The 13,414-nt window shown below is 35.8% G+C and overlaps 1 protein-coding gene across 1 annotated transcript in view; it reads right to left on the bottom strand.

Annotated features, from left to right (window-relative positions):
• LOC150102416 (muscle-specific protein 300 kDa-like) overlaps positions 1-13,414 on the bottom strand; it is a 1,203,500-nt gene that overhangs the window by 67,387 nt on the left and 1,122,699 nt on the right. The window contains exon 73 of the mRNA XM_090399574.1: positions 7,290-7,595. Coding sequence (XP_090255700.1) covers positions 7,290-7,595 — 306 coding nt within the window. The remainder of the gene's footprint in view (positions 1-7,289; positions 7,596-13,414) is intronic.

Below are 13,414 nucleotides of genomic sequence, written 5' to 3'. Positions count from 1 at the left end.
CATTGCACCAACTAGCAGAGCTCAGCTGGGAAGACCAAAAAGAACTATATTGTTGTTTTGTGGACTTTAAACAAGCTTTCGATAACATCAACAGAGAAATCCTTCTCAAAATTCTACTAGAAAAAGCAATAGACAAATATATAATATTTGTCTATTGCTTTTTCTAGTAGAATTTCTAATAAAATATTACTCTAAGACAAATGCAATAATTAAAAAGGACACACTCACAACCATAGAGATCCAAAAAGGAGTAATGCAAGGATGCCCATTATCCCCATGCCTATTCAACATATATCTAGAAGAAGTTGTAAAGAAAGCAATAGACAATGAGCCTGGAATAAATGTCAATGGTTTAAACATAAATAATATCAAATATGCAGATGATCTCGTCCTTCTTGCAAGAACCCCAAATGAACTACAAAATTGATCAACAAGCTAAACGAAACCTGTAAAACACGACATGACAATAAATATACAAAAGAGAAAAGTGATGAAAATAGGGAGGAACAGAACTACCATCTCAGCCAGTGTGAGCAAACAAAATTTGCGCCTTCAGGACTGGGTTAAGGTGTTGTACCACAGTAAATCCAGAGTAAATTATTAAAAAAAGGGTGGCACACCAATTGGCAATTTCTATAGGTAGAGATGACCTGCTAATGCTTGTGCCTGATATCTCCACTTGGGCCTGGCTCCCACTGAAGAGACCTGAATAAAGGTCGAAACTAGTCTGGGTAGTGGCCCTTCCCTATGCATAACATTAGACATATCCGCAAGGAGATGTGTTTTGCATTATAGGAGATACTGAGATAGGAGTGTTGGTATCTTGCTCCACCTTTGCAACGAGTTGTCCTGGTGTTGTACCACCTTAACCCAGTCCTGAAGATACTTTCAGGCACAAACTTTGTTTGCTCACACTTGGATAAAGGATTAAACTAAATTTATTATACTCTAACCAAGTGAAAAATAAACTTTCAATAACTAAATTACAGTTTATCACACAGTCTAATCAGCTTAGAAACCTGATTACAGCATATTATAGGTCAACTAAATCCTATCAGCATTGCCTGCTATGTCTGCAAATTGCATGTGCTCTTCTGGCTAGTTTCCTGCTTTGTGAGATGAAAAACCAGAGTTTTTTGGGAGGAAAAGCTGTGCCACCTCTGTATGACACTGGCTATCTCACCTTCAATTGAAAAGTCCTGATAAAGGTTTGCATCCATGGATTTGACCTGTTTAAACACTGTATTGTATACTGCTACTTTAGTATTTTGGCTAATTTCTCTCTAATTCCATATAAATTTCTTCAATTGGCTCCCCACTATATCAGCTCGGCTTATTTTGTTGTTAAGTTCCAAATTTTATTTTTCATTTTCACTAAAAAATGTGCCTCAACAGCTGAAATATTTTCTTGTTCTGTGGGTTCTTTTTTGAGACTGCACCCGAAGTTTTCTACTTTTCTGCCTGTTTTCATAGTTTTGGTCTTTTTATGATTTTCATGCCAAATTTGTTAGCTGTTATTCCATTTAGTTAAAGATTTCTATGGGGACTTGCACTGGATATATTTAAGAGCATAATATTATATGCAGAGATATCAAACTTAGCACAAAGAGCTAAGTTTGATATTTCTGATTCTGATATCAAGTTTAATACCACTTTCTTTCATAATGTGATCCATATAAATGATGAATAAGATGGAGATAAAATGCATCCTTGTCCTTACCCTGATTTTACATCAAACCATGTATCTTCCTGTATTCCCTTCAATTCTAACTGCTGACTTATAACTAAAATATAGACCATGTATAGACTTTGTAGAGAAACCATAGCTATGCAGAAGGGATAAGATTTGTTGCTTGCATTCCAGATACAGATGAGTAGCTGATAATTAAGAGAATTTCCATAACTGGTTAGTATGTTTAAATTTCTAAAGAGACAGTAATTATAGTTTGACCTACATTAATAAGATATAAATATGAACCATTTGCTTCATTACCATTCACCGCTCAGAGTAATATGTATAATCAACACAGAAGCCTATATATATATTCATTTATTGTTGTTATTAGTAATACAGTATTACTAATAACATCCTCTCCACCTGCTGGGCTCGCTTCTTTCTGCGGTTAAAGAAGCGAGCCCAGCAGGTGGAGAGGATGTTGCGAGTGGGAACACTGAATGTTGGAAGCATGACTGGAAGGGGAAGAGAGGTGGCAGACATGATGAGGAAGAGGAAGTTGGACATTTTATGTGTGCAGGAGACAAGGTGGAAAGGGGGAAAGGCAAAGGAACTGGGAGATGGATATAAATTGTTCTACTCTGGAGCGAATAACGAGGGAAGAAATGGTGTAGGAATTGTGGTGTGTGGCAGAATGAAGGGTGAAGTACTGGACGTGGGTAGAAGAAACGACAGGATCATGCGAATGAAATTGGGTCTTGGAGAAGAGCGGGTGGTCGTATTATGTGTATATGCCCCGCAAGTTGGTTGTACAGCAGAGAAAAAAGATGAGTTCTGGAACGTGTTAGATGAAGAAATGAGGGAATTGGAAGAAAATGAGATGGTGATTGTCAGAGGAGACTTGAACGGGCACATAGGAAGACAGAATAGAGACTGTGAAAGGGTGCATGGTGGCCACGGAGTGGGAATGATGAACCAGGAAGGAGAGAGGGTTGTGGACTTTGCAGTAGTGTTTGATCTGGCAATTGTGAACTCGTTTTTCTTCAAGAGGGAAGAACATTTGATAACATTTAGAAGTGGTAACAACAGCTCACAAATTGACTACATTTTGACTAAAAGAAAACATCTTAAGGTTGTGACAAATTGTAAAGTAATTCCAACAGATCAAGTAGCACAACAACACCGACTGCTGTGCGCAGACTTTAAAATAAGATCGAAGATAAGAACTTCTGGTTGCCATGGGATGAAGACAATTAAGTGGTTTCGCTTAAAAGAGGAGAGTGTGAGGAATCGTTTTAGGGAGAGAGTGTTTGAGAGGATTTCGGATGGACTGGAAAGTGTACAAGATTGGTGAAAGCATAATTCAAAAGTAATCCTGAGCTGTGCAATCGAGGTGCTTGGTGAGACATCTGGAAAGATTAGAGAGCAGAAGGAGGGTTGGTGGTGGAATAATGATGTACAAGTGGCAGTGACAGCTAAGAGGAAGGCAAAGCAGAAGTGGGATGAGTCAAGAGTGGAAGAGGACAGAGAGATGTACAAAGAGAGAAAGCAAGAAGCCAAGAGAGTTGTGGCACAGGCGAAGGCCATGGCATATCAAGATCTGTATGATCAATTAGAAACAAAGGAAGGACAGAGAAAAATTTACCGACTAGCGAAATGTAGAAATAAAGCAGCTAAGGACATCTTACATGTGAGGCAGATCAAAGATGCTGAAGGAAGAGTATTATGGAGAGATGTGGACATAAGAAACAGATGGAAAATATACTTTGAGGGACTTTTGAATGAGAAAAATGCAAGGACTCACAGAGGAGATGGGCAGCTTTCTGAGGGGATGGTGCAGAACATCAGTAGAATGGAAGTGATGGAGGCCATGAAGAGGATGAGGAATGGAAAAGCGGTGGGCCCCGACAGAATTCCAGTGGAGGCATGGAAGGCACTGGGGGAAGAGGGAATTGACCTGCTGTGGGACCTGTTCATGAAAGTTTGCCAACAGGAAAATATACCCGAGGAATGGAGGGAGAGTACTCTTGTTCCCATCTACAAGGGTAAAGGGGATGCACAAGACTGTAAAAATTACAGAGGAATAAAGTTGATGTCCCACACAATGAAGATCCTAGAAAGGGTTCTTGATGGTAGATTGAGGGACGAGGTGGAGATTGCAAAGGAACAATTTGGCTTCATGCCTGGTAGATCAACAACAGATGCTATCTTTGGGTTACGACAGATGATGGAAAAATATCGAGAGAAACAAAGGGAGCTACATCTGGTATTTATTGATCTGGAGAAAGCATACGATAGAGTGCCAAGGCAAGAAGTCTGGAGGTGTCTGAGGGAGAAGAAGGTGCCGGAGAAATATGTCAGGTTGGTGCGGGAAATGTACAGAAATGTGAAGACAAGTGTTCGGACCTGTTTGGGACAGACAGAAAGTTTTCAAGTAACAGTTGGCTTGCATCAAGGGTCAGCATTAAGTCCGTTTCTGTTTAATATTGTGATGGAGGTGGTAACAGAGGAGGTGAGAGATGATGCACCTTGGACAATGTCGTATGCAGATGACATCTTGCTTTGTGTAGATTCAAGAGAAGAAGCGGAAACTAAACTGGAAAGATGGAGAAAAGTACTGGAAGAGAGAGGTATGAGACTGAGCAGAAGTAAGACAGAGTATATGTGTTGCACAGTGGGCGGTAGCCAGGAGACAGATCTGGAGCTGGAAGGAAATGTCATCAGGAAAGAGACTTTAGATACTTAGGTTCAACAGTGGAAGAAGATGGAGGAGCTGAGAAGGAAGTGGGATGCAGGATACAAGCGGGTTGGAGGAACTGGAGAGAGATGGCTGGAGTGTTATGCGATAAGAGGGTGCCGATCAATCTGAAAGGCAAAATTTATACGACAGTAGTGAGGCCAGCTATGACATATGCTATAGTAACTGTGGCCCTGAGGAAAAATAACATCAGCAGGATGGAAGTAGCAGAGATGAGAATGCTTAGGTGGATGTGCGGTGTGACCAGAAAGGATCATCTGAGAAATGACTATGTCATGAAAGTTACAAACTTAGGAGCGAAAATACAGGAGGCAAGGTTGAGATGGTTTGGTCATGTGATGAGGAGGGAGGACGAATATGTGGGAAGAAGGGTCATGCAGATGGATGTGCAAGGAAGGCAGAAGCGTGGGCGGCCAAAGAAGAGATGGAGGGAGCTGGTAGAAGAGGACTTGAAGATGAAGAACTTGGATATGGTGACAGCCCAAGACAGGAAGGTGTGGAGGAGACTCATAACAAACAGTGACCCCACTTAAGTGGGAGAAGCTGTAGAAGAAGAAGAAGATTAGTAATACAGTATTCTCCACAGAATTCTTCTGGTTTATTACAGATGAACAAATATCCAATTTACAGTTCTGGTGGAATAAATTACCGATAGGGGAACATGCAATGGCAGCATGATGGTAGAAAATTTCCAACAAGAATACGTATTCATACTTGAAGTAGAAAAAGTCACGAAGAGCCTGAAATGTGAAAAGGCAGCTGGAATAGATGAAATTCAACCAGAAATGCTCAAATATACATATATAAAAGTTTTACAGTGGCTGCATTGTTTCCCACACAGGAGAGGCTGCAAGGCCTATGGGAAATAAATGCCATGAGTGAAATTATGTCACCCTATAAACTCACTTTATGAATACACACATTTATGAAGAATATATACAGTGTTCTCTCAATTTAAAGCATTAATGAGCTGGTGATGCTCAATATATTGCCTTTCCTAGTTAAGTCATCCCATTATTTCTCTGGTGTGGCCTATTTTCACAAACAGGTCAATGAAACATCCACCTAGATGTTTCCTTGCCACTGAGCTACCAATGACTTACTTAATGAAGATATGAATAGCTTCTGCAATGTTTCATTTCCAGAGTAGGATCTCTGATTTCTGGCCCTCTGTCTTCTCACATGTAGCATGGATGATGGCCTGTTATTTTTAATGAATTAGGGAGCTAGCACTTCCTCCATTTGAGGGCACAGCAGTAAAGCAGTTTCTACAGGCTGGTCACTGAAGAGTACACAGGACTAAACCCAATGTTGATGAATCTGCTAGAAGATTCCTCCTCACTCAGCAATTAATCCTACTACTGCTTACTTTGCTAGGTCATGCCTGGAGGGATCTGAATATAGTAGCATTAGGGGTGGGGAATTGTTGAAGTTTGAGCACTCTCTGTGTGGGAGTTATATATGCAATTCCTTCACCTCAGCTGTATGGCCTTACTCAAAGTTTCCTGTTTCTGCCATGAAATATAACCAAAAAATGCATCACTGTGCATGTAAAAAAATCGTCCACATAAAAATTAACAAAAAATCACAAAAAACATGAACATTCCACAAAATATTTCATAAAACAGCAAAAATATACCCAAAAAACTTGAAAATAACACCAAAATTTTATCCAATAAAAAACAAGTTCATATCCATTTCAACTACATCTGGAACATATTCAAATATTAATGACAAACACTGCCACTTACAAACATCAAAACCTAATCTGCTATTCCTACTGAATCCCAACTGGCATCCTCTATGACTACAGCCTGCACCACCTCAGCTATCCCAACTACATCTTGAATGACATGTTCCACAAAAAGGAAGGAAGGTACACTTTTTCTATCAAACACGATTTCTTCACCTAGATTTAACTTTCAATTGCTCCATTTCCTGCTCTCCTCATTCAGACGACCATGCTGCTCTTTTGACTACTTATCTCTAAAATTAATTTCATACAGTCTAATTACCCAAATTTTTAGATTATCTTTCTAGGAGATTTTAATGTTCATAACACAAAGCATCAGTCATGATCTAACGCAAATAATTAACCTACCAAACTTCTTCATTCTTCTAACACTCTGGACGTTTTTTTTTACCTAGTTTTTCATATGCACTGTACATATCTGTTCTTCATTCGGCAACTGGGATGATAATCTTATCCAAGTTTCCTTTTCCACATATTAATTTTAGCCATTTACTTTGTCATTATAACAGTACCAACCGGAATGACCTCTGGGATTTTTATGTCTCTTTTTCATAACCAGATTCCTGTTCACAGTTTCCTGATCCTAACACCTGCTCTAACTCCGGGAATGTTAGCAACTACAACTACTATAATTGCTGCTGGGTATTTTTATTTTTTATTTAAATCTGAAAATCTTTCAAGCAGAATAGATTAAAAAATCATCTTGATATAACACACACATATACAAAATCCTAATGTAACAAAGAGAATTCTACTACTCTTCTCTATTATAAAACGTATATCACCTCTCTGATATCAGATAATCAGAATTGCAATCAACTGAGAACTTCCATATTTTATTCGTACAGAAAAGCTTAACGGTATAACTGACACCAATAGAGGAAAAAAATATGTTAAGCTATATTATGGTTCCATATTTCTTTTTTTTTTTTAATTAAAAAAAATATTTGAAGTTAGTATTCAACATTAGTTATTTTCAGCAATTCACTGATTCCTTTTTATAAATGCTATTATATACAAAATAAATAAATAAATAAAAATAAAATAATGACCATTCCAATGTACAATCGATTTACTGGAAATTTCTGCATTATAATACTCACCGCTGTAGTTTCTTGAGCAATTTCTGGTAAAGTTGACTTGTCTTGCAATTGTTCTTGAGCTTTTTGTAACCATGCTACAATACTTTCAACAGCTTGCATATATTCATATCGGGCTGTTCTAGCTCGTTTGAACTCTCGTTCTTTGTTTTCCATTGAATTATTAATGGTCTCAGAAAGTATTTCTAAGGATGATAATGCATTACTGATAGTTTCTGGTAAACTGTGTCGTTCTGAAAAATGTTCTTTGGTGCCATCAGATACTGATTTTACCTCTTTAGTAAATTTTGTGATATTTTCTCTCATTTCCTATTTCAAATAAGATTTTAAATATTTATTTTAATAACGTTAAATACTTTCATTGAAAATATTTAAATACTGTAAAAGTATTAATGAAAGAAAGATTTTAGCAGTACATGAATTTTACAAGAAACAAAATAAAGGCATTTTCAATGTTCTGTTTTAGGAGCGATGTCTGAGAAAGGAAGAAAAGAGGCAATTTTATGTTAAATGTGTGAAAAATATTTTCATATTACTAACCAAAATAATATCATTACAGCATTACAAGAACAACTATATATATATATATATATATATATATATATATATATTATCATAATTCATTTTTACTTGGTGGGAAATATTATTAAAAAGTTTTAATGACTGATACCGAGAGATAAAGAGATGACATGGTATATTTGAAAAGAATTTGGAACTCAAGCTCATATTTTGTTTTCAAACACGCTACTGTCTTTTGTACTTGTTCTGTTAATGCAATTTTAAGTCTCTGTAATTTTTTATATATTTCTTTGATTGTGATACCTGAAGATGTTGATCAATTAAATGAAACTAGCAAACTAGTAGTATCTTTTCAAATATGCCATGTCATCTCTTTATCTCTCAGTATCAGTCATTAAAACTTTTTAATATATATATATATATATATAAATCTTAAGTTGCATAAATTAAGGCTACTTCATTTTTAGAAACATGATCTACAAACAAAATTTTGGGTTAGCCATGAGCAACCCTCTATCACCGGTAATAGCAAACATATACTTAGAAGCCTTTGAGGAAAGAGCAATAAACTCCTTTCCGTTGAAACCAAGAATATGGAAAAGATATATAGATGACATTTTCCTGATTTGAAGCCATGATTCAGATTTACTTTACTCATTTATTTGAAAAAAATTGAAGATTTCTATCTACAGATACCTACACATAACAACAGATATCTTCACTCTCAGTCCCATTATTATCCACTTCAAAAGCTTGGTATTATTTCTACTTTGGGAACCTGTGTGCATACTCTGAATGCAATGAAGAACAGATCGCCAAAGAATTAAAGTTGCTTTTAGCAATTTTTTGGAAGAATGGTTATTGTAAACAGTCAATTTCCAATCTCTTGTTTAATCCTCCTTCACAGTGTTGAAGAGAGAGAGAGAGAGAGAGTAATAACGTAAAGGTCACTATTTCATATATCAGCTCTATTTCTAACAAAGTGCCAAAAATCCTTTAAAAAAATGTAAGATTTGTACCTTATTCACTCCCTTAGCAAAGCATCAATCCTGGTTTCACAGTAAAACCAAAACATGGCAATTTGAAGTATCGAGATGTGTACTGTCTTTGGTGTGGCTATAATTCCCCATATTATGGAAAAACAGAGAAATCAAAGTTTTTTTTTTTTTTTTTTATTGCAAGAAAGTTATTATTCCAGCATCAGCATGGAGCCCTAGGACACACTGCAAGCAGCCCACTCTCAACCACACAATAGCTATCATATTTTCCCTTAAACTGATTCAGTGAGAGAGTGATAAACTTAAATAAAAATCTCAGGAGGAGATATAAATGTAGAAAGTATTTTTAACTTGGGTATAGTTATGTTAAAGATACCAAGCAATTTTAAACCTGGTTTACTTTGAAAACTTATGTTGTCTACTATTTTCCAAGAAAAAAATGACTCCTTGCTAACCACACTCTTATGCAGTTTCTAGGAATGACCCCTTGTTCTTTTCCTTCCTGTCATGTATTAAATATTTCTTCTGAATCTATGTCTCTTCAGTAATATGTAGTTCTACTATATTCTTTCCCTATCAATCATGGATCCCACAGATTTATTAGCATCCTGGTTACCAATATTTGAATCTGCACTACCATGAAATCCAGGAGACCAAATCAGAGTATAACTGTTCAGATGATGTAGTATCAAGAAGAGCCTATAAAGAGAGAGATGATAGTATCAAGAAGAGCCTACACTAATATGTGTTTTTCAACATCCGTTTTGCCCACTTTAACAGTATGTCTAGTGAATTTTAACTTTGTGTGTGCAATACCACTCCAAATCCCTGGCTTCATCAGTTTCTTGCAATGCATTCCCATCAGTATAATATACAGCAGCATTAAGTAATATACCTATGAATCAAAAAATTAGAATAATCAAAGAAAATGTGTTGAATAATTTGCAATTCTAATCTATCGCATAGAAATAATTATTACCAAACATGAATTAGCATTATCTAAATCTACATACTTTTATAGATTATATAACCATATAAACAAATAAAAATGTAATATAAATTATATGAAAACACTTATTTGAAAACATTCACAAAATTAGAATAATTCTGAACGTGGTTCAAAACATTAGAATATTCCAAATTTTTCTGAGTGGTTTTGAAGAGAGCATAGAAATGGCATATATTTCAGTAGCTGCATGGGACTGACTTGTGTGCGTGTGTGAGGAATTGTTTGCACATGTATTTCAGTTAATGATTTGCTAAACATGGGTCAAATGAGTGACATATCGGAAGCTAAGAAGTTTCGTATATGGTGTCTCTACACAAAGAATGCTAAACTCAGCATTATAGCTAAAGAATTGAAATGTTCTGAAGCAAGCATGAGTAGAGTATTGAGACGGTATTCTAATAACTAGAGTTTTCAAAATAATCACTGTAATGGCAGTCGAAAGGTAATAACTACATCAAGAGATAAGAGGAGATTGAAGAATATTGTGAAAAAAAAACGCTTTCGAAGTGCAAGGTATTTTAACAGGAGATGGAAAGTACTAAGTGTGAATGTGTCTAAATCTATGATGTTGAGACAACTTCACAAATTGGGATTCGGATCATGTGTGCCTAAGACAAAGCTGCTTATGACCTCCAAGCAAAAGGCAGCTAAAGTGGGATGGTGTAAGCAGACTGTTGTGGGGTCAAGAGGACTGGAAATAGATATTTTTTAGTGATGAAAGTATGTTTTGTGTGTCCCATGGTTATCAAGGGATACATAATTGGTATCTTAAGCAAGAAGCATTTGATAAAGAATGCATGAAATGTTCAGTGAAATTTGCAACCTCTGTCATGGTATAGGCTTGTATGACTGTATGTGAAATTTGCAACCTCTGACATGGTATGGGTTTGTATTACTGCAGAGGGTCCAAGTAGGCTGTGTACTGGGTACAATAGAGTCAATTCCAAAGTGTACTAAGAAATTCTTGAGCACTTTATGTTACCGGCATAAGAAGATTTATGTGATGGTGATTTCCTTTTCAGCAAGAGTCAGCTTCTTGTCATGCTTCCAAGACCACTACTAGATAGCTCAAAGATAGGCAAATCAAGGTAATTTCTTGGTTGGCAAACTCACCAGATTTAAACCACATTGAGAATTTGTTGGGAATTAAGAAGGAGAAGAAGCGTCTTCAAGCAAGAAGTTGTGCCAAGAGACAAAAATGAACTTGTTTCTACAGTGGTGAAGCTGGAGGGGGGGGACACTTTGAATCTTATCCTGTACATTGTTTTGACTTCTTGTAGTATTTTTGGTGTGTAGTGAGAGGGGTGGCAAACTCAGGGATTGCCCCAGGCAGCAAAAGCTCTAGCAACGCCACTGTATTTCTAGCATTTTGATAAAAAAGACTAGAAACCGCTAGTAAATAATATGCCCAACCATTTACGAAAGCTAAGGAGGATGCAACAAGTGCTAATTATCATGTTGTTTAACTCTGATTGTAATTTTTGTGCATTTATTTTTGCATTATTCTAATATTTCAAATCAAGTTAAAAATTATTCTAATTTGTGAATGTTTTCAAATAACAGTTTTCTTATAATTTATATTACATTTTTGTGTGTTTATATAATGGTTATATAATCCACAAAGTACTTTGATTTAGATTATGTTAATTCATATTTCGTAATAATTATTTTCTATACTAAATTAGAATTCCAATTATTCACCACATTTTCTTTGATTATTCTAATTTTTTGATTTGGAGGTGTAGAATACAAAGAAGAATGAGAACAATGGATAAATTAGTGAGAGACATGTAATGTTATTCATAAAACAGTGCAAAGAAAAAAAAATGTGGATACATAGTATTATTAGCTATTATTTAATTGTATTATTGATTATTTAAATTAAACAAAAAAAACATGGGAAGCCTGTTAGTTGAAATGGCATTTGGATCCATAGCACTAAGTGACTACAGGAAGACCATTATAAGTTTGATTCTGGTTACTAACTAGAAGAACATTTTATGTCTTTCTCTAACCAGCTCGGAAGTTATGTTTCTTGCAAGGATAAGTAGGAAATTTTCTTCCTCCTTCAGGTTTCTAGTTCTGCAGCTGAAGAAAATTGCCAAATTGACTGCAGAACTTGTAGTATTTTGGAAAACAATATATCATATTAGGTTCAGGAACCATGAGATGGCAGTAGTAGTCTGCTGCACTCTCCTCCTTGGATGTCTATTAAATCACTGATAACCTTGGGTCAGCTATCTGTGATGGCAAATGATGGAGATTGGCTTCCCAGTCTGCAAAAGTTAATTAGGCCTAAATGGCATTACCCACTTCCTGTGAGGAGTAAAAGGCATTAGAAGATTTATTTTATATTTCTTAGTACTTCCAATTCAAGATCATCTACTAAGTAAAGCCAACTCATTAAGATCCTGGTTCCCAATCCTTTATAACACCCTTAACCAGTATCCCATAAACAAGCCTCTTCAGGTTCACTGTGTATACTAGAAAACCCTGTCTCATCCAAATGAGACAATCTACCTCATCTTCAGTTGAAAATGTCCTTGAAATGAGTCCAAGTCTTTTCAAAGCAAAGGTCACATGCTGTGTAATGTCATGTCATCCTTCCATCATGACACTGGTACCATTTTCAGTTCATCTAACTCAATTCTTGTGTCTATTCCCATCACATCAGTCACTGTATTAATCTCCATCTGCATGGTGGTCCATCTGGACAAAATGATCTCAGTAATTTACATTACTTAGTCTACTGCCATCTATGTTCATAAAAGTTATCTTCTATAGTAATTCTTTCTTTTTAACTCATCATGTTGTGAAAGATCTCACCATTAGGCATGCTTAACCAATATTCTCTCCTACTTTCATTTACTCTTGTAATGTACTCTATAATGTTCTAAGTATGCTCACCATATTTCTCTGTACAGCTGTTAAACATTTTCTTCTATGTAGCTCCCTGCTTAATGATATTAATGATTTTAATCATTCATAAACTCCTTTATTGCTTTCCTCAAGTGTAAAGTGTAATCACTAAACTCCATTTAGTGATAACACTTTACAAATCCTGATCTCAAATGTACTGTTCTAAGCCATTTTCTAATTTTGTCATATGTTTGTTCTATAATTCTACATATATACCATATTGCAATAAGTTAGTTAATTGAGTAGAAGTTTACTGACCAAAGGACAGCAAAAGTCACACTGTGCCAAACCAAAGTTTACAGCTGTGCTCAAAGTAATAAAAAGCAAGAATAAGCAGATAAAAATTGTACATAACATGGTATGTATAAACAGAGCAGTATCTACATGTAAATAGAATTTGTAATCAAACAAGTTTATAAAAATCAATTATTTCTAAAAAGTTAAAAACTTCAGGCAATTTATCTGAGTATGATATGATTTGCCTGAGTGTATATGGCTCAGTTAATGTAGTAAAAAATTCTATAAATTAAAGATGCCAAGAAATTATATTTTGGTTTCATCCTTTATCCAAGTGTAAGCAAACAAATTTTGAGTGTGAAGTCATTTCATGACTGGGCTACTTGTATATAGAGGCTAATGACTTCACATCGAATATACATATTTGTAAGGATATGTGCATTGCA

The sequence above is a fragment of the Typopeltis vanoorti genome, chromosome 10 (assembly GCF_054136105.1).
Source record: "Typopeltis vanoorti isolate ZY-2024b chromosome 10, IOZ_Tvanoo_1.0, whole genome shotgun sequence".
NCBI classification, from domain to species: Eukaryota; Metazoa; Arthropoda; class Arachnida; order Uropygi; family Thelyphonidae; genus Typopeltis; species Typopeltis vanoorti.
Note: the sequence above shows the minus strand (reverse complement) of the source record. Positions and strands in the feature narration are given on the sequence as shown.